The sequence below is a fragment of the Hyla sarda genome, chromosome 7, assembly GCF_029499605.1.
Source record: "Hyla sarda isolate aHylSar1 chromosome 7, aHylSar1.hap1, whole genome shotgun sequence".
Taxonomy (NCBI): Eukaryota; Metazoa; Chordata; class Amphibia; order Anura; family Hylidae; genus Hyla; species Hyla sarda.
In genome coordinates this window covers 80520919-80544204 of record NC_079195.1, presented here as the reverse complement: position 1 = coordinate 80544204, position 23286 = coordinate 80520919, and the positions used below count along the sequence as shown (strand labels likewise).

Genomic DNA, 23286 nt, shown 5'->3' with positions numbered 1-23286 from the left:
GGGGGGAGATTTATCAAAACCTGTGCAGAGGAAGAGTGGTGCAGTTGCCCATAGCAACCAATCAGATCGCTGCTTTCATTTTCCACAGGCCTCTTTAGAGGCCTGTGGAAAATGAAAGAAGCAATCTGATTGGTTGCTATGGGCAACTGCACCACTCTTCCTCTACACAGGATTTGATAAATATCCCCCATCATCTTCACATCTTCATAGATGATATAGAACAAAACAAATTCTCTTGAAATGTATTATATGCTAATCTATGAATTCTTATAGCAGCATGGGGTAACTGAGAGGTGCACAATTTCAAGGTCGTAGCGCTACAAAAACAAACTGCATCAAAAAATACTGTTTATCAGGCTTTAGAAATAAGAGATGATTTATTGCTGGATGTGGTACAAAAATGTAATTTTTTGGGTGGTTTTATTTTGTGTGTCTTTAGTGAAATATAAAATGCACTGCGTACAAACAGTTTTGGTTTGTGGCCCTTTTTTTTTTTTTTTTTTTTGGGGGGGGGGGGGGGGTTGGCATTTTTCTCTTGTGGCTTTTCTTTTTCCTCTGGTTTCTCTTTTTCTGTAGTCTTACTTTTTCTTGAGAAACACAATGAAAGGGCACTTGCATAAAATAACACAAAATAAAAAAAAAATGCCACAAATGGGTGTATTCATGGCATAAACTATGTTACGGCTCTGTCTTCTTGAAAACCCCTATGGATGCGATTTGCAAGTTGAACATTAGTCGGTATACAGTTCAGCAGCACTAGATAGGTGCAGAAGTCTACACATACTTTAGTGAACAGTCGTGTTACTTCCCTTTGATCACATGTGCCATCTAAGTGGTCCCTTTAAAGGGGTACTCCACCCCTAGACATCTTATCCCCTATCCAAAGGATAGGGGATAAGATGTCAGATCGCTGGGGTCCCGTTGCTGGGCAGGGTGTGACGTCACACGGGGGCGGAGTCGTGATGTCACGATCTTCGGTCCCGGTGGTCGAGATGGACTCAGCCTGAGGACCTCCAGCAGTTCCGGAAGCCGCTACAGGTAGATGCTGCATGGTAGATCCAGCAGCAGGACCCCGGCGATCTGACATATTATCCCCTATCCTTTGTATAGGGGATAAGATGTCTAGGGGCGGAGTACCCCTTTAAATGCAGATCTCTCGTACAGTTGCTATTCATAGCAGCATAGAGTAAAGAAAAGTCAAGTGCAGAGAGCCCCGGACACTGTACAGAATGAGACCAACCAAATGACACTTACTCTTACAGCAAACTTGTTTTCCCCATTGATGCAATTGGCATGCCCATTCGCTGAGGTATGTTTAACCTTCTTTAACCCTCACCTATCTAGCTCTATCAAAACTGCTGACAGACTCCCTTTAAAATAGAAGTAGGATCATGTAACCTGTGGTAAGTTGCCTTTGAACTAACCTCATGGCTTCTATTTATAACAGAGCCTTTACAGCTATGATAGTTCCCATTCAAATTGATGCAAAAAAAATCTTAAGGCATGCCCTTGACAAAAGTCAGGTTTTCATTGGGGATCCTGTGTGTTTGATGGCAGATGCAGATAACAGAATTACTGCCAAAATAACAAAACCCTTAACAGAAAGTGAACAATGCAATTTTATGTATATCTAAGGGTCAAATCCATTTGGAGAGATCACATTTCAGAGATCATATTTCATAACATTTCATTGATAACTATTACAGTGGTCCCTCAAGTTACAATATTGATTGGTTCTGGGACGACCATTGTATGTTGAAACCATTGTATGTTGAGACCAGAACTCTATGGAAACCTGGTAATTGGTTCTAAGGGCACCAAAATGTCATCCAAAAAATAGGAAAAAGTGAGAATTAAAGAAAAATAAGTAGATAACTAATATAGATAAAGCAAGTCCATACATATAAAAGTAGGAAAGATCTGCTGGGAGCTGTAAATCACTGTCTATGTCAGTGTTTCCCAAGCAGGGAGCCTCCAGCTGTTGCAAAACTACAACTCCCAGCTTGCCCGGACAGCCAAAGGCTGTCCGGGCATGCTGGGAGTTGTAATTTTGCAACAGCTGGGGGCACCCTGCTTGGGAAACACTGGACTATGTAGAAGACAGGAGCTTCTTCAGGGTCCTGTACAGTACACGCAATGTCCTAACAAGTAACATGGAGTCACCCTTACCTGTGTCCAGAGGAGCAGCTAACCCTGGTACAGGTAAAGTGTACAGAACATGTAATACCTCTCTGTACTGTAGGGGGCGCTATCAGACACCAGTCAGTGCATACGCTTCAGTAATACAGGGGTTTTACCAGTGAATGCCCATTCACTTCCAGCAGTTCTTCCAGCCATTGAGACTTTTCACAGATCTGGACTGTCCGTAGCATTGTATGTTGAGTCTGGTTTCAACTTACGATGGTCCAGAAAAGACCATTGTATGTTGAAACTATTGTATTTTGAGGCCATTGTAAGTTGAGGGATCACTGTATAACTACTGGCTGCTAGCTATGTTAATTTTTCTAAACCCTATAAGTAGGAAAATGATTCAAGTAAAATGATGAAGTATCTTTTAACTGATTTATACTTCGCTAGGTTCCCACTGCCGTTGTCTTCTGTCCTGCTTTTCTCCCGCTATTGAGGTTTACCGACCTTTCTTTTAACAGACAAACAAACTGAAGTAAACGGATGCAAACGGATGTTATCCGTATGCATCCGTTTGGATCCGTTATTGTTCAGTTAATAAACAAAAACAAATGTTTTTTGTTCTGACCATGCTCAGAAGTAAAAACGGATCAAAACGGATGGCATTAAAGGCTCATCCCTTTCCCATAGACCTCAATGTTAAATTTGTTATATTCGTTTTTGTTCCTTTTTTTTTTTTTTTGGGGATGGAGAAAAAATACTGCATGCAACGTCTTTTCTCCAGCAAAATAAAAAAAGGAATAGGAAGCAAATGTCTGCAAACAGGTGACAAAGGACAGTAAAAAATCCCATTGAAATAAATGGGATCTTTTTACAGCAGTTTGCAACCATTTGCAAAAGTATTGAAGGGATTGTATAACGGGCAAAAATTTACGGGGGGCAGACGCTCGTGTGAACGAGCCCTTATTCTATTTTTAATAAATGTCAGGATGCCATTGTGGTACTTGTGCCCGTTTGCAGGCATCCTCCATTGTATGCAATTTTTTCTGGGGATCGCCCTTAGCAATGGACCTCTGCCCCAGCAAAGGTGCACAACTGCACTTGGGGTTGAGTTTTCCTGCTATAACCATGTTCATGCAAATATAAGCCGATATGTCATTGCTTAGGGCTTATACTAATGCACCCTTTTATCTTGCTGGGTAGCATTAGGGTTTCACCTGTGAGGCCTGATATAAATGAACCAACCAGGGTGGGGCTTTACTCCCTCCCATTGTATGTGTGTCTATATTCACACTGGAGGTGACTGAGGAGCAATCTGCAAGTCAGGACTATGGCTGCCGTATATCGGTTCCTGGTTTTATTTATCTGGCCAGGTAGGTTAGTTGATAGGACCCGCATCATTTGAGAAACCTTGGCGTTGGTGTGCAGGCTCAAGTGTGTCCTTCATATAAGGATATACTGGCTAATGTCTCAATTTTACATCAGTTTTGAGGGTTAGCTAATGCCATTGTTTACATTAACCACAGCAGTGAAACCACATTGTGATCCATAGGTGCGGGTCCTCCACTCCAATGTAGGTGCACAACTGCACTTGGAGTTGAGCACCTTGTATCACATCAATGTAAGTGCTTATTCTATTTTTACTATATTGGCTTTACGTTGGAGTGAAGACATTGGCCTCTGTCTGACATATTCTGTATGGAAAAAATAGCAATCTTCTCAATGTTTGTAGACCGTGACCCTCTATATGGCCTTGGTAGATTGATCAAGAAGGGTCCTCTATTTGTAAAGGATTTCCAATGTGACCCAAGGGGTAATGTCTCTCCTTAAGGAGAGCACCATAAGACAGATAAAGCTTTACCTCCAAGTCAGTGTTTGACTCCTTAAAGAACCCGTAGAACATGACTTTGAAGTTACCAAGCCAAGCCAGAAGGGGTACTTACCCATTTATACACAGCTATTTTGGGGCTCTTGCCCCAGCCTGCAGTACAGAGCAGGCTCCTGGCAGGCTGCAAAGAGGCTTATTATTGTGGGACTAAAGGGGTAATGTTTCTCCTTGAGGGGAGTACCATGAAGATTTGTGGAGACTTATTGGTTATTCATGCTCCTGTGGGAATTCTGGAACGAATCTGCTCTCTGATGCCACCTGGAGGAAGATTTCCCCTCGAGTCAGTGTTTGACTCCTTTAAAAAGCCTTAGAACATGACTGGGATTTCATAATCCAAGCTGGAAACTCCCCCAGAAGAGAACATTACCCATCTGTAGACAGCTGTTTTGACGTTGTTTCCCCAAATCATTACAGAGCAGGATGAGAGAAATGGATGGGGAGGAGTTTAAATATTTAAAGTTTTTATTGGTCTTGGTAAAGTGTGAGCACAATGAATATTTGACTGGATGGGATTAATTGCTGCAGTAACCCAGTATCTAATGAACAGTGAATATCAGCAAACCCTTATCTTACTTGCAACATCCTAACTAGTTTATGGGGCTGCCTAGTGACAAGCCATGGTGCCTATGGTAACCAAGCTGGATTTCTGTGGCATTGTGCCAACCAGCATTGTCATATTACAGAAGTATGTTTTTCTCCAGAAGAAAGTGTTGATGGTCATCAAAGAAGAGTGTATTTTAGAGTAACTAAAATTTCAGGTGAATATTTCAGGGTAAGTCCCCATTTGTATACAAGAATAGCAGTATGCCTGGCCATGACTTGTATTCTGCATTTATCAGCAGTTTTCCCCATCTGCAGGCTTTATCTCCAATTGTCAGTTTTCCCTGTGTTCAGCCCCAGAGTGGGTGGACAATAATGTTTAAAATACATAGCACACAGAGCTCCTACTCTGTCTCCCTTATATATAGTATTTTGCATACGAGTTCACCCCTCACATTTTTGTAAATATTTTATTATATTTCTTCATGTGACAACACTGAAGAAATGACCCTCTGCTACAATGTAAAGTAGTCAGTGCACAGCCTGTATAACAGTGTTTAATGTTGTGTCCCCTCAAAATAACTCAACACACAGCCATTAATGTATAAACCTTGGCAACAAAAGTGAGTACACCCCTAAGTGAAAATGTCCAAATTGGGTCCATTAGCCATTTTCCTTCTCAGGTGTCATGTGACTTGTCTCAGGTGTGAATAAAGAGCAGATGACTTGGCGTTATCGCTTTCACTGGTCACTGGAAGTTCAACATGGCACCTCATGGCAAAGAACTCTCTGAGAATCAGAAACAGAATTGTTGCTCTAAATAAAGATGGCCCAGCCTATAAGAAGATTGCTAAGACCCTTAAACTAAGCTGCAGCATGGTGGACAAGACCATATAGTGGTTTCACAAGATAGACTCCACTCAGTAGAGGCCTCGCTATGGTCGACCAAAGAAGTTGAGTGCACGTGTTCAGCGTCATATCCAGAGGTTGTCTTTGGGAAATAGACATATGAGTGATGTCAGCATTGATGCAGAGGTTGAAGAGAAGAGAGATCAGCCCGGAGCACTCAGACCATATGCCAGACACTGCATCAAATTGGTCTGTATGGCTGTCGTCCCAGAAGGAAGCCTCTGCTGAGGATGATGCAGAAGAAAGTCCACAAACAGTTTGTTGAAGACAAGCAGACTAAGTAGATGACTTATTGGACCCATGTCCTGTGGTCCGATGAGACTCAGGAAAACTTATTTAGTTCAGGTGGTGTCACACATGTGTGGGACAACCAGATGAGCAGTACAAAGACAAGTGTGTCTTGCCAACAGTCAAGCATGATGGTGGAAATGTCATGGTCTGGGCCTGCATGAGTGCTGAGGGAACCATGAATGCTAACATGTACTTTGACAGAGCATGATCTCCTCCCTTCGGAGACTGGGCCACAGGGCAGGATTCCAACATGATAATTACCTCAAACAGGTGATGGACTGGCCAAGCATGGGTCCAGACCTAAACCCTATTGAGCAACTGTGGGACATCCTGAAATGGAAGGGGAGGGAGTGAAAGGTCTCTAACATCCACCAGCTCTGTGATGTCATGGAGGAGTGGACTAGTACTCCAGTGGCAACCTGTGAAGCTCTGGTGAACTCAATGTCCAAGAGGCTTAAAGCAGTGCTGGAAAATAATTGAGGCCTCTGACAGGGGCCAGCTATGATCTGACAGGGGCCAGCTATGATATGACAGGGGCCAGCTATGATATGACAGGGGCCAGCAAAAGGATTATGAGGGGAAGGAGACAGTATTCTGACATCACTATGGTGTCTCCTTCCTCACTGCTTCTCCACACTTTGGTGAACCGATTGTGATTGTACAACTGATTCACGGAATCCAAGGAGATCCGGCTGAATCCCAGCTCTACCATCTATCCTCTCCATAGATTTCTATGGGCAGTAGCTGTAACTGCTTCCTCAGCAATCTTCATCTCTACCTTTTACATTCATCAGTGAATTATAAGAGAATGATTTATGCAGGTAGAGTATCCTGAAATGTATTAGAATGAATATCACATTTTCTTATTACCACTTGTATTTATGATTTATGGGAAAAATAAAACAATGGTTACTCCTTAATTACAGTGCAGTGTAGGAGATAGTTCAATGATCTGCTGATATTTAAAAGGGGTTGGCAAAAAAATATTTTTATATTCAAATGTTAGAAATAAAACAAAATTTGCTCACCTGCCATCAATCTTTAGCATGTGCCATTCTGATGGTGCCGGTCCCCGCTGTTGAGTTCCTACTGTTTATGTTTCCACTCATAGGAGATGCTGAGGCCGGTCTTCCCTTGCCCAGTGTTTAGCTGAGTGGGCAGTTTCTATGTGTCGAGATGTAAGCCGGACGTGCTCAGGATCTGGGACTGCCACCATCGGAGCAGCACATTTCTTTTTATTTGCATAATAAAAAGTTATATAATATTTATATATGTTTTCACTATCAATCCCTCAAGGTATTTAAGATCTCTGCTTGCAGTCAGGCAATAGGAATTGTTATTATTTACTTGGAGATACAAATCTATCCTGTCATGTGGTGATCACACAGGTACTCTGACAGCTCTGATACAGAGACATGAGTCATGACAGATTTCTATCCAACAGGAGTAAACAAATGATGACAACAAACAGGTCTTATACAATTATACATCTATATATATTTATATATATAAAAAAGAATAACATTATTATATTATACAAAAATAACATGTATTTACCAAATATGGAATACCCCTTTTAGCACTATATAATGTAATTTAAAGTGGAACTCCGGTGGAAAAAAAGTTTTCAAATCAACTGGTGCCATAAAATTAAACAGATTTGTAAATTACTTCTATTAAAAAATCTTAACCCATCTAGTACTTATCAGCTGCTGTATACTACAGAGACATTTGTGAAGTACTTTCCAGTCTGACCACAGTGCTCTCTGTCTGTGTCAGGAATTGTCCAGAGCAGGACAGGGTTTCTATGGGGATTTGCTTCTAATCAGGACAGTTCCTGACATGGACAAAGGTGTCAGCAGAGAGCACTGTTGTCAGACTGGAAAGAACTTCACAAATCTCTCTGTAGTATACAGCAACTGATAAGTACTGGAAGGCTTCAGATTTTTAAATAAAAATAATTTACAAATCTGTGTCACTTTCTGGCACCAGTTGATTTTAAAACATTTGTTTTACACTTGTTTCCACCGGATTTCCCCTTTAATTACATGTTGTGATAGTGTTCCATGTATTCCACCTAGTTTAATTCCAACAGGAGCTACAGCAGGGACTTTGAAAAAGCACTCCCACCAAAACTTTAATCCATTGCTATGGTAGAATACTGCACCATCACCCTCAGCCATGGGCTACCTACAAAGTAGCATTTTTTTTTTGTTGCCAATATACGATTGATGGAGGGTTAAATTGACACTATCATATACAATTGATCACCACATGATCACAAGAACCCTTAATTTTCCATCCACTGAATTGTTGAAGCTGAACCCTGTGATCTCCTGTACGGGGCCCAGGCTCTGCAGCGGCTCTAGAGACCCCCCTAACGCTTCACCACAGACAGTGGCTTTATCAAGGGCTATAGGGTAAATACCCCCCCTGATGTTATAATGCCCCTGATGGAATCTGCGGAATCTGTAGGCGCTATATAAATAAATAAAATAAATGTTATAATGCCCCCTGATGTTATACTGCCCCCTGATGTTATAATGCCCCCTGATGTTATAATACTACCCCTGATGTTATAATACTACCCCTGATGTGATAATACTACCCCTGATGTGATAATATGCCCCCTGATGTTATAATACGCCCCCTGATGTTATAATGCGCTCCCTGATGTGATAATACTACCCCTGATGTGATAATACTACCCCTGATGTGATAATACTACCCCTGATGTGATAATACTACCCCTGATGTGATAATGCCCCCTGATGTTATAATACGCCCCCTGATGTAATAATACGCCCCCCGATGTTATAATGCCCCCTGATGTTATAATACTTCCCCTGATGTTATAATACTGTCCCCTGATGTTATAATACTACCCCTGATGTTATAATGCCCCCTGATGTTATAATGCCCCCTGATGTTATAATGTCCCCTGATGTTATAATGCCCCCTGATGTTATAATGCCCCCTGATGTTATAATGTCCCCTGATGTTATAATGCCCCCTGGTGTTATAATGTCCCTGATGGAATCTGCGGAATCTGTAGGCGCTATATAAATAAATAAATGTTATAATACCCCTGATGTTATGTTATAATGCCCCCTGATGTTATAATACTACCTCTGATGTTTTAATGCCCCCTGATGTTATAATACTTGCCCTGATGTTATAATGCCCCCTGATGTGATAATACTACCCCTGATGTTATAATACTACCCCTGATGTTATAATGCCCCCTGATGTTATAATACTACCCCTGATGTTATAATACTACCCCTGATGTTATAATGTCCCCTGATGTTATAATACTACCCCTGATGTTATAATGCCCCCTGATGTTATAATACTACCCCTGATGTTATAATGTCCCCTGATGTTATAATACTACCCCTGATGTTATAATACTACCCCTGATGTTATAATGCCCCCTGATGTTATAATGTCCCCTGATGTTATAATACTACCCCTGATGTTATAATACTACCCCTGATGTTATAATGCCCCCTGATGTTATAATACTACCCCTGATGTTATAATGTCCCCTGATGTTATAATGAACCCTGATTTTATAATGTCCCTGATGGAATCTGCGGAATCTGTAGGCGCTATATAAATAAATAAATGTTATAATACCCCTGATGTTATAATACCCCTGATGTTATAATACTACCCCTGATGTTATAAGGCCCCTGATGTTATAATACCCCTGATGTTATAATACTACCCCTGATGTTATAATGCCCCCTGATGTTATAAGGCCCCTGATGCTATAATACTACCCCTGATGTTATGTTATAATATTACCCCTGATGTTATAAGGCCCTCTGTTTTTATAAGGCCCCTTGTTATTATAATGACCCATAGTAAAAGAACAAACAATAATACTCACCTCATCCACGTTCCCTCTCCCCGCAGTGTGTGAGCCGCGGAGACGGAATCTCCAGGCAGGCGCGATGACGTCACAATATCGGTGATCGCGTCCCCGCGGCTCACACACTGACAGAGCTGTGATGGTGAATGGCGGAGCTGAATCTCACGTTACCGCAGCCGTATCCCAGCTCCCAGGTCCGGTCACCTCCGCACACCCTCCTCCTCCTCCCCCTCCCTCTCTGCGCTGCCGGGCAGCGGGCCAAGAATTCCTCCAGCAGCCAATCAGGGAGCAGAGAAGGACGCAGAGGGGCGGGGCTTATTCGGTTCCCATTTTTTTTCCTCCGCTTTCGAGCCCGAGAATTCGGGAGTGGGGCGAGTGACGTAGCGATAGTTTCACGGGATCGTGGACGCACGGCAACAACAAGACACCGTGCGAGGGGCCTGATCCCGCCGTGTACCCGGGGACCCTGCAGTGCCCGCTGACGGGAGGAGCAGCCTGTGCCAGGTTAGATCCCGGGCGGTGCCAGCAAGATGGTGTCGTGGATCATCTGTAAGGCCGTCGTGTAAGTCATCCATCCCGGGGATTGTATTCTGGCCTTATTATCTGTGGGTTCTGCTATATGGCACATCCTATTCTATCTATAGATCCCTTATCTCCATGGTGATTGACCATTATCTACATAGTATCGCCTGTTTATACACAATCTATTGATACATTTGTCTACATAAATAGACAATATATGAACATGTAAAAGGTTCTAGACATTTCCTTATGATATTTTATTATCATTGCATTGGCTGATGATCAGATTGCTCAGTGTGAATGGGCCTTTATGGATTTTGGTTCTGTATCTGTCTTGTGTCACCTTGTATGAGAATGAAGATTAATACTGACCTACTAGAATTGGGGGATCAGATGTTCGCAAGCCAGTGTCCCCAAACCTGTGGCTCTCCAGCTGTTGCAAAACTACAATTCCCATCATGGGAAAGAGTGGCACAAGTTTTGGGACAGCGGGGGAGGACATAGAAGTCTTGAAAGCTATTTCATGTGTCTCCCATTGCACTTGGTTTTGGAGTTTGGTTTTGGACTTGATGGTGACATGTTCTATATCTGTTTTTTTTTTAAATGTATGGCTTTCCCTTGTGTTGCAAAACTGCCACCCCTCATGTGCAGACACCTATGAGCACGATGGGAGTTGTAGTATTGCTGGAGAGAAAGTTATATCATGTTCCTCAAGTTGCGTTGGGGTTTGCAGTCTGGTTTTGAACTTTTTGCATTGATTTTGGTTAACTAAAAGGGGTACTCCCTTGGAAAACTTTATTTTTTTATTTTATTTAAATCAACTGGTGCCAGAAAGTGAAACAGATTTGTAAATTACTTCTATTAAAAAAATCTTAATCCTTCCAGTACTTTTTAGGGGCTGTATACTACAGAGGAAATGCTTTTCTTTTTGGATTTCTCTGATGTCACGAGCACAGTGCTCTCTGCTGTCCATTTTTTGAACTGTCCAGAGCAGGAGAAAATCCCCATAGCGAACATATGCTGCTCTGTACAGTTCCTAAAATGGATAGTAGAGGTCAGCAGAGAGCACTGTGGTCGTGACATCAGAGAAATCCAAAAAGAAAAGTATTTCCTCTGTAGTATACAGCCAATAAAATGTATTGGAAGGATTAAGATTTTTTAATAGAAGTAATTTACAAATCTGTTCAACTTTCTAGCACCAGTTGATTTAAAAAAAAAAAAAAGTTTTTCACAGGAGTACCCCTTTAAGGGACTATGTTCTATATCAGTGGTCTCCAACCTGCGGACCTCCAGATGTTGCAAAACTACAACTCCCAGCATGCCCGGACAGCCAACGTGTTGTTGGCCAGCTGTTGCAAAACTACAACTCCCATTATGCCTGAAACAATGGAAGAGGGTTAAAGTTTTGCAACAGCTCCAGAGCCACAGGTTGGGGAACACTGTTCTTTATGACTGTATAAGTTTTGTTTATGACAATCTTAACGGGCTCCATCCTATGGCTGTGGTGGAACTACAACTCCCAGCATGGTGTTCTAGTTAAGTAATAGCTGGATAACCCGAACCAATGGGAATCATTGACGTGCGGTGATTTTGGTTTGCAGTTGTCATTTCTGTCTCTTTCCACCAAACTTTGACTTTCTGGCTGTTCTGAAACTACAACTCCCAGCAGCACTATTGTGGCGGGGCCTGCTGCAGATTTGGGTGGGAAGATACTCGTCCAATAACAGGCTTTGCTGCTTATGTTTTTTGATCTGTATTTTTAAGGTCAAATATTACAAAGTTTGTTTTGAAGTTAGACCTGTATATAATAGTGGACGTACGTGTACAGAACACATTCGATGTAACTTAAAAATTCTCAACCTCCACGCTGCAAAACAATTAATTAGGAGCAAATTGTTGTGTTTTCCCTGTTGGCTTCAACTGAAATGACAAAATCCGTGATAAATTTCAGTAGAAATCCTTGAGTGACCTGATGGGTCACATGGAAAAAAAATAAAAAATAAATAAAAAGACAAGGAAAAACGTATATACTAAAACCCACTTAGGGTACGTTCACACAAGCGGATTTTTTTGCGGGTTTTCCGCTGCGTATTTGAAAGTGGGCGGGCTCTTCTCAGCTGTCCGCAGCAGATTTTCCAACGGTGGAATTTACGCTGCGGAAAATCGCCGCAGTCCCTACTGACTTCAATGGAGCTTGCGGTGGATTTTCCGCAGCGTAAATTCTGCAGTGTAAATTCCGCCGCGGAAAATCTGCTGCGGACAGCAAAGAAGAGCCCACCCCCTTTCAAATACGCATGCGGAAAATCCGCAAAAAAATCCGCCCGTGTGAACGTACCCTAATTGTGAGGGAAAAAAAAAAAAAAAACACCTTGGGAGTGCAAATGATGGGTGCAGTTTTTGTGACTTTTTCAGATACAAAAGTTGTGTGGAGTTACAACCTAAGGCTAAGGCAATTTTTGGATATCTGCCACTGCAGTTTTTGAGACAAAGTCAGAAGTGGATCCATAAGGGAGGAGAAGTATAAGTCCTTCCTTTATATGCCCTGTTCCTTTTTAAATACATTTCTGGCTTTGGCTCAAAAACTGCAGTGGCAAATATCTAAAAATTGCCAGAAAAAAACCCAAGTGGAAACTTAGCCTAAGGCTATGTTCACACGAAGCATAAAAATATGCTGCAATAGTGATTTTCCTACAACATAGACAAGTAAAATAACTGTTGTTGACTTCAATGCTAAATTTCACAACATGAACATATAAAACTGTGCAACCAAAATCACAATACACCCAGAAAACAGAAAGCAGAAATTTGGAGTGTAAAGTTTTCACAGTGGATTTTCCCACCTTGGAAGTACGAGTGTTAACCCTTACTTAGAGCAGGAATACACTGCGACTTTTTGAGGTTACAGTGTAGCCCATTCTCAAGTGTCAGATTTAAAGGGGTACTCCGGTGGAAAACATCCTACTACAGAGGAAATTCTTTTTTTTAACACAGTGTTCTCTGCTGACCTCACCAGCACGGTGCTCTCTGCTGACATCTCTGTCCATTTTAGGAACTGTCCAGAGCAGCATATGTTTGCTATGGGAATTAATTCCTACTCTGGACAGTTCTTAAAATGGACAGAGATGTCAGCAGAGAGCACTGTGCTCGTGATGTCAGCAGAGAGCTCTGTGTTCCAAAAAGAAAACCATTTCCACAGGAGTACCCCTTTAAGGCAGTCATTTCTGGAGCTCTCCAGTACATCTGATTGGGGTCCAATAAAATCCATGTACTTGCAGCAAATTCAACCTCTTTAGATGTAAGGAACAGATATTTGATAGCAGATATTCTTTAATCAACTCTGTGGGACTATATTTATACAGTGTGGGAAGATGGCATTGTTGGGGTCTGGGGGCTTAATTTCTGGGTCCCAAGGTGGATCAGGGGTAAATAAGTCCATTAACATTGTGTTAGGACCACTTAGTTTATGTTATTATTGATCTTTCTACCTCATGTACCTCCAATGAATTTTTCTCTTTCTTTTTTTACATGTCTTTTCTTTTTTTACATTGCGGAAAATCGCTTTAAGTTGGTGACACTTGTAAAAATGTCATGGCCTTGTCTTATATCTATGATCGGTTTTATGGATGACCGCTTCATAATTGGAATAATTGTTGTGTGATAAGATAACATTCTTCTGAGAACAGTCAAAGTGATAATTATCCTCATAGCCTCCGAATTCTTTCTATGGTGCACGTGCGCTCTAAAAGTCATTGCCAAAGTCTTCTAGTTAATCTCTGGTTGGAAGCCAAATGTATAATATTGGAGAATTGCAATAGAAGCTACAATGTTTCTCCTATAATGTTAACATTTCTGTCTGTAAAGGAGGGGATCGTGGGAAGTGGTTGACAAATAGAAGTTTGCTGCAGTTCAATCATTTTTATGTTGTTTTTTTTTTTAATGGTTCCTGTTTTATGGCTACTTAAGAACAAATCCGATTTGACTCCTATATTGGTCCAAATTTTTTGTGTGAAGCCGACTGTAATTTGTCCACTTCTGCACAATTTAAAACCTCACTTTAATATTTTATTATCTACCTAGCAAAGAAAGCTATGCTCTGAGTTTTGGGAGATCTACATGGCAGATCCTCACTTGATCTTTCACATACTGTTTTAGGCTAGAACTCCACTGAGGTTTTTGCTCTGGGTTTTTTTTGGCTTAAAAACGTCAGAAAAACTGCCACTGTTTTTCCCTGCGTTTTGGGTTTTCTTCAGGCGTTTTTTATCTTTGCCTTTTTTTGGCCCCTTTGGCGTTTTTTGTACAAAATTAGTTGGGTACAAAAAAAAAAAAAAAAAAAAATGTAAAATAAATGTAATTAACTAAATTTTTTTTTTTTTACAACAAAATTTTAATCTTTTTTTTATAAAGTGTGTGTGTGTTTAACTTTTTTTTTCTCTTTTTTTTAAAACATTTTTTATGTAGTACTACTACTCCCAGCATGGAACACACTGTTCCATGATGGGAGTAGTAGTACTTGTTATAATAGACATATCGCCCCGGGTGTCAGTCTGACACCCAATGCGATCGTCCATAATATAGCAGAGATGCGGCTCTATACAGCGCTCACATCTCTGCTCTGTACTCCGGCCAGTGATGTGAATAGAAATTCACATCATTCATTCATATTTCCCGCCATGAGTGGTGATTGGCCAGATGGTTGCAGCCAATCACAGCTGAGTACAGAGCAGAGATGCGAGCGCTGTATACAGTCACTCTGCATCTCTGCTATAGACAGGACGATCACAGTGTCAGTAGTGATACCCGCTGTGATCTGTTCTTACCTGCAGGTACTACTACTCCCGCACACTCTGCTCCATGCTGGGAGCTGTAGTACCTGCATTAATAGACCGATCGCAGCGAGTGTAATTTCTGACACATGATGCCATCTGTCTATTAATGCAGATACTACAGTTCCCAGCATGGAGCAGAGTGTACTTCATGTTGGGAGTAGTAGTACTTGTAGTTAAGAACAGATCACAGCGAGTATCACTACTGACATCCGCTGTGATCCTCCTGTATAATTTATAGATGCAGCGGCCACTCTTCTATGGTCCCCTGCACTGACGTATATATACACCTATTCATATTTCCCACAGAGAGCTGTGATTGTCTGGAACCATCTGGCCAATCACAGCTCTCTGCGGAACATATGAATATGTGTGTATATATATACGTGATTGCAGGGAACAATAGAAGAGCGGCCGCCGCATCTATACATTATACAGAAAGAGGTACCAAAAGAAAAAATTCCCACACAGTAGGTCCTACGCCACAAGACATAGAATAATTCATAAAGAAAAAGGCGTCAAACAGGACATAAATACCACAAAGTATACTTTATTAACATGAAAAAATGACAAGACATTTAAGATAATTTAAAAGAATACATATATAGTAGTAAACATGAATCCAAAAAGTGCTGAGAGAGAAAAACGGGGGCTATGCTTGTCTGCCAGGGGAAGAGTTAAATAAATAGTGCACAATAAGTATTGGCTCCCGTGGATTAATGAGGGAGGCTACGGCTCAAAGGTTGTGGATTGGATATTAGAGTCGGATCCAGCAAATATGCTCGGATCGCAAATAAGTACGGAAAATCAAAGAGCAGATAAGGGAGCCTCAGGGGATCAATAACGCATTATAGGTAGGACAAACCCTGAACTAGACAGAAATAACGAAATACTTTACCAAGTGGAGCAAGGAGTACAGTGCTACAGCCACCCGCCACCCAACGTTTCACCAATGAAGGCTGCTTTTTTCCATCACTACTGTATCTTTTTTTTTTTTTTTTTTTTTTTTTTTTTATGGTACCCTACAAAATTTTAATAAAAAAAGGTATCTCTATCACTTTTTTTGGATCACTAAAGTCCAAAAAAGAATAAAAACCACCTGCAAAAACGCCAAACTAGGTTTTGTCGGGCGTTTTGAAAAATCAGCCTCTGAGCCCAAAATGGCTGAAAAACGCCAAAAGGATTTAAAAAAAAAGCCAAACTGAAAAACGCCAAATGGATCTGGCATTTTGCAGTTTACTATTGACTTGCAGGTAACATCTGGACGCTGCATTTTTTTTTTTTGCTGAAAAAACGCAGTGCGGGAAAATTGAAATTTTTTACGGCGTTTTTTGAAAAAAAAAAAAAACCTCAGTGGAATTCCAGCCTTAGAAGAGATTCGCATAATGCATATTTTTTATTTTTTTTGCAGTGAAACCAGTGAAACATTACCCAAGTTTGCACAAAATCAGTGCTGAAAAAGTATTCTGCATGTAGACCGTGGCATTCCTACTGTCTGGCACAGTTTGTTCTTGCTTCATGTAAATGGCGTTTTTTTTTTTAAATAAAAAAACCCAATCCCTATTCATAATAAATATTTGCATCTGCCATTATTTACCATGTGCTATGGTGTTTAATGTCAGCACTCAGGATAGGGTTGTCATTTCTTTGTTTGTAAATAAACAAGCAAAAACAATTATATATGAGACACAGCACTCCAAAAGTTAAAAAAACAGGTGATTTATTAATCTCATGTTACAGCAACAATGTTTCAATTCAATGATTGAAGCTGCTGAAATAATGATTTTGTTGTTCAACTGAAACATTCCTACTGTCATATGAGTAAGTTGAATAAATATCCCTATTTTTGTACTTCTAGAGTGTTGCGTCATTTTGTATGTAACTTGGATTATGGTGAGATCCGGGACGCTGGCACTAGAGATGAGCGAACTTACAGTAAATTCGATTCGTCACGAACTTCTCGGCTCGGCAGTTGATGACTTTTCCTGCGTAAATTACTTCAGCCTTCAGGTGCTCCAGTGGGCTGGAAAAGGTGGATACAGTCCTAGGAAAGAGTCTCCTAGGACTGTATTCACCTTTTCCAGCCCACGGGAGCACCTGAAAGCTGAACTAATTTATGCAGGAAAAGTCATCAACTCCCGAGCCGAGAAGTTCGTGACGAATGGAATTTACTGTAAGTTCGCTCATCTCTAGCTGGCACCTATGTAGGGTTGCATTACGTTTTGTCATATAAAAAAATGATTTCTAATAAAAATGACAACCGATTTTCATTGGAGTGCCGTTTTCAGGCTGAATGCTTCATGACAATTTTTTTTTTTTATATCTGTGAGCCTTATGTAACCTGGAGGGTTGGGTCTTGTTTATATAACTGAGAACAGTCAGCCATCCTTCTGCCATACAAGCCCTTCCTACACATATTCTATTCTATTCTTATCTTGTGTATCCACCCTAATGTTATACTTAGACATGGAAGCAATGTGATTGTGAACGCTGCAGAGTTCATTGACCTGTGGGTTTATATGAAGTACAGTGCTAGATTATTGAACAATATACGGGGTGTGTATGTGTGTATGTATGTATGTATGTATGTATGTATATATATATATATATACATACAGTAGTCCCTCAAATTACAATATTGATTGGTTCCAGGACGACCATTGTATGTTGAAACCATTGTATGTTGAGACCAGAATTCTATGGAAACCTGGTAATTGGTTCTGAAGCCACCAAAATGTCATTAAAAAAAAAATAGGAAAAAGTGAGGATTAAAGAAAAATAAGTAGATAACTAATATAGATAAGGCAAATCCTTGGGAGTTGTAGTTTTGCAACAGCTGGAGGCACCCTCTTTGGGAAACACTGGTCTATGTAGAGGACAGAAGCTTCTTCAGGGTCCTGTAAAGAACACGCAATGTCCTTAAAAAAAAAAAAAAAAAATGGAGCCGCCCTCACCTGGTGTCTAAAGGAGCAGCTAACCCTGGTGCAGGTAAAGAGTACAGAACATGTAATACCTCCCTGTACTGTAGGGGGCGCTGCCAGACACCAGTCAGTGCATACACTTCAGTAATACAGGGGTTTTTACCAGTGAAATGCCCATTCTGATTCTGATTCAGGCACCCATGCTGGTTGGTTCTTCCAGCCATTGACACGTTTCGCAGATCCCATAGCATTGTATGTTGAATCTGGTTTCAAGTTACAATAGCCCAGAAAAGACCATTATATGTTTAAACTATTGTATGTTGAGGCCATTGTAAGTTGAGGGATCACTGTATAATGTACCTAGGTGACTGGCATGAACAGGTGCCTGATGTAGGGCATTTGCTGCTGACCTTTTGTCTGAAGTTGACATCTAGTGAAAATAAGGGTGCAAGACAGTGAAATATTTTGGATGGGGTTAGAGGTCACCAGCTTAAGAATAGGTCACTGATATTTTTGGGAAGGATTCATAACCGTGAACTTAGGAAAGTGGATGTCAGCAGTGTCATTCTGTTTTTTTTTTAAAGGGTTTTTACTGCAAAGTTATGGCAGATTAGTAGTGTAGGGGAAATTTAGTATGGCAGGGCCACTTGTTTTATTTTGTCTAAACTTCTAATTAGAGATGAGCGAAGTTACAGTGATTCGAGAGTCTCCTAGGACTGTATCCACCTTTTCCAGCCCACCGGAGCACCTGAAAGCTGAACTCATTTATGCAGCCTAAAGTCGTCAACTGCAGAGCTGTAAGGTTCGTGACGAATCGAATCACTGTAGCTTCGCTCATCTCTACTTCTAATAATCAAATGAACTTCAGAGCTGCTAAAGTCACTTACAAAACTTTTGATACATCATAGGTTTTGATAGGTTGGAGTCTGGGGGTTTAGATCCCCACCAGAAGCTGAACATTTCACTCACTGTCACGCCCCCTCCCATAGGCTTGCATTGAGGGGGATGAGCGTGACAACACACAGGGACAGAGCCGTGACGTCCCAACACTCCGACCCCGTGATCGGCAGTCATCAGACCCAGAGCGAACATGCTCCGGGGGGCTGATGGTAACGGGGTACTACATGAAAGATCACGGGGGTCTCCAGCGGCGGGACCCCCACGATCAGGCATCTTATCCCCCTATCCTTTGGATAGGGGATAAGATGTCTTAGCGCCAGAGTACCCCTTTAACTTAAATCATGTAAAATAACGGGTATCTACCAAAACCCTGATGGAGTCCCCATTCAAAGGGAATGGGACCCATTGAGTTCTGTTCATGTCCACCGTCAAAACCTCCAACCCAGCCCCTTAATCAGCTGTTGTAACGGACCTCCACAGTACTGATGTGAACATAGCTTAACATGGGCTCCATAAACTTACTGTAGAGTCCATCTTTTGCAGCCAGCTGGTGAGAGAAAGGCATAGTTGAGCAGCACGGTGGCTCTGTGGTACAGTGTTGGGGTCCTAGGTTCAAATCCCACCAAAGACAACATCTGCAATAAGTTTGTATGTTCTCCCAGTGTTTGTGTGGGTTTTCTTCTGGTACTCTGGTTTCCTCTCACATATTGATAAGTGAACTTAGATTGTGGACAGTGACCAGTTTGAGTGTAGAGTGCTTTTCTCAACCTATTTTAGAGATAGGTGGCAGTCTGCACCCACACCCCAACTTATGTCAAAAGTTTTTGTAGGTTACAGCGACACTTTAAATATATTGCTTTGCTCAATATAATGTAGGACTTTTTCTGTTTAATGATGTTTTCACAGTAGCGTCCAGTACAAGCAAATATAAGAAACTTTATAATATATCTTATCAGACAAAAAGGCTTTGTTCTCCTTTTTTTTTTCCAAACTTCTTTCCACTCCCCGTCTCCTGTAAGACTTTATTCTGATCACCTTCATTTTGTGTCCGCAAGACAAGCAATACAAGTCTATGGAGGGGGAAGGAGGGAATTTCACTCACCAGCTCTGGGAGAACAGCAAATTATAGATAAAAACCTGCAGAGCAAAAACCTGCTGAAAAATACTATGCCATCACGCCCCATCCCCTAGACATGAATGGAGCATACATATACCGTATACTCTAGGACAGCCTGTCTTGTATACAGTAAATGTATACATAGGTCCCCATTATCTGACCTAGTGCCATTTTGGCTGCCATTCAGGTGGTGTACTTTGGGGTTTCCATGGATTTGCTTTTTAACCATGTTTTTTACATCAATAAATATGGTATAACATTTACTGTACTTTCTGAATCCATATTAGATTAGAACAGTATATTTAGGGTATCTAGTCTGACATCTGGGGTATTTACATCTGGGACATTTGTCATATTCCAGCAATTTCCTTCAGAACAACATTTCTTTTATAGTCCTCTTTAGATTGTGTCATCCTACTATATACTTTATTTCACCTGCTGTGGCTGCTGATCTTTGGGGGTTACAGCAGTTACATATCGAGGAGGGGATAGCCAGCTGGATAGCCCTATTTCATGTGATAAGATGACATTTACAGCCGAGTCCATTGCAATTTGAACAGATACAGTATTATTCTATGCTAATAATTATTTTTATTCGCATAAATCATTGATCCTGGTGGATTGATGGTGTCCAGTAGAATGATGCTCTTAGCCCTCTAAATGATGCATAGTGTAAGAGAACACTGTAAAGCCATCGAGGATATACATATTTTATAAGCTTTCAGCAGACAGAAGATCTAAATTGGTTCACTTTACAGCTCCTAGTGAACTCCGCCACTTACTCCTATACATCTCCCCTTCATTGGTTGACTTATCCTAGAACGGGTCCAAGGCTCTGATGTGAAAAGTTCAAGTTTCCAAAGACGTATTGTCTGGGGAATAAATATTAGTCAAGGCTATTCTCTTGTTAAGTGACAGGATCTTCTGGATGAATTCACAGCACAGGGCAAATATACTGAATATATCTTGCGTGACAGGAGATAATAAAATATACCATGTGTGTATGTTTTTATGCTTTCTGTGCCAATATAAAAAAATACCGTATATAATGTCCCCACCTTTTTGCACTCAATACCCCATAATGACAAAGTGAAAACAGAATGTTAGAAATTTAGTCTAAGTTATTGGAAAAAAAAAAAAAAAAAAAACTAAAATATTGCATTGACATAAGTATTCAAACCTATTACCCTTTACCACCTTTGGCAGTGATTACAGCCTCCAGTCCTCTTGGGTAAGATGTCACAAGGTTTGCACACCTTGATTTGCCATTCGTCCCCCATTACTTAGTTTGCTGGGGCGGTCAGCTGTACGAAGAGTCCTGGATGTTCCAAACGTCTTCCATTTAGGAACTGTGGAGGCCACTGTGCTCTTGGGAACTTTCAGTGCAGCAGAAATATTTTTGCACCTTTTTCTAGATCTGTGCCTATACACAATTGTGTCTCTGAGTTCTATAGGCAGTCCTTTCCATCTCATGGCTTGGATTTTGCTTTGATATACATTGTCAGCTGTTAGACCTTATATAGACAGGGCTGTGCCTTTCCAAATCATGTTCATTCAACTGAATTGGCGTTGGAGAAACATCTCAGATGACCAAGAGGAATGGAAGGAGCCAGAGCTAAATTTCAAGTGACATAGCAAAGGGTCCGAATACTTATGTCGATTACATTTTTTTTCTTTTCTTTTTAGAAAACAGTTCTAAAATTCTGTTTCCTCCTTGTCTTTGTAGGATATTAAAGTGGTACTCTGGTGAAAAACATATATATATTTTCTTTTTTATTTTATTTTTTTCAGATCAACTGATGCCAGAAAGTTAAACAGATTTGTAAATTACTTATTATCAAAAAATCTTAATCCTTCCAGTAGGGATGTCCCGATACTGGTATCGGTATCGGGGCCGATACTAGCTATTTGCATGGTATCGGGGACTCGTTTAATGTCCCCGATACCATGCCCGATACCTGCTGCCGCTCCACTGTCCCGTTCTTCCGTCCTCCGGGCCGCATCATGTCGTCCTATGGAGGAGCATGTGACACACGTCACTCCGCCTCCTCCCCTGTGCCCGGCGTAATGCTACGGAAGAAGAGTGATGTATATGTCACATGCTCCTCCATAGGACGACATTATACGGACCGGAGGACGGGAGAACGGGATAGCGGAGCGGCAGCACCCGACAGAGGAGGTGAGCTGCCTGCAAGGAGAGGGGCTTCTACTAATGTCTACCGGGGGGGGTAAATGTTTAAATGGGGGGCCCCTGCTGCTGTCTAAAGGGGGCCCTGCTGCTGTTTAAATGGGGGCCCACTGTCTAAAGGGGTCTTTGGTCTACAGGGGGCTGCTACTTATGTCTACAGGGGGGGCTGCTGTCTACAAGGGGGCTTCTATTAATGACTGCCGGGGGCTGCTGCTAATGTCTGCAAGGGAATACTACCTACTATTAAAGACAATCTTACAGCATTCTCACCTGCACTAACTTGAATTTATAGGTAGATAGTGCAGGTGACCCGATTTCTACTGCTGCTCATCATGTGATCATAGGTCTCGCCGCCAATGCAAATTCCCTGTTCTGTCCAATGGAGAAGAGAGAAATCTTGGTTCATACTACAGCAGCCGCCTCCATTGTACACAACAAGGAACCCACATATCATACGGTAAACAGCGCCAGAAACCGGGTCACCCTGGTGTCAGATTCCCTTTAAAATATAAGTACTCATACTTGGTATCGGCGAGTACTAGACTTAAAGTATCGGTACTCGTACTTGGTCTTAAAAAAATGCTATCGGGACATCCCTACCTTCCAGCATTTATCAGCTGCTGTATACTACTGTCTTGCCCCCTCCTGTAGGCTTGCATTGAGGGGCGGAGCGTGACGTCACACGCCGCCGGCTCGATGGTCGTCTGTAATCAGCCCCGGAGCAAACACGCTCCGGGGACTGATTACAAACGGGGTGCCGCGTGCATGATCCCGGGGGTCCCCAGCGGCGGGACTCCCACGATCAGGCATCTTATCCCCTATCCTTTGGATAGGGGAAAAGATGTGTAAGCACCGGAGAACCCCTTTAAGCATGAGGTATGGCAGATAACAAAGGTAATCCACCCTGTTAACCTGCTGTTTTATTGTTGTTTGGACTACTCGATGGTCAAGTCATAAATGCATTCTAAGCTGGACAGCCACTTGTTTGACCCCTGGTAAGACACCTTGATGATTGGAGCTTAGGGTGCCAGCACCCCATGAAGTTTATCAGGATTTTGCATGTTTTTGCAGCAGATACTGATAAAGCACAAGAAAAGCGTGCAAAACCAGTCAAGATGTCATTGTTAAACCTCACGGTGGAACAATAAATCACTGGACTTGTATGGGCATGAATGTGTGC

At 41.5% G+C, this 23286-nt stretch overlaps 1 protein-coding gene across 3 annotated transcripts in view; it reads left to right on the top strand.

The window, feature by feature from the left end:
• Window positions 1-200: 200 nt before the first annotated feature.
• The window catches only part of REEP3 (receptor accessory protein 3), a 163390-nt gene continuing 140304 nt past the window's right edge, over window positions 201-23286 (top strand). Inside the window, exon 1 of one of the 3 annotated variants that reach the window (XM_056529797.1) lies at window positions 201-282. In XM_056529797.1, the coding sequence (XP_056385772.1) occupies window positions 260-282 (23 nt within the window). In that variant the 5' untranslated portion in view covers window positions 201-259. The other 2 variants (XM_056529798.1, XM_056529796.1) reach the window with 2 other exon arrangements.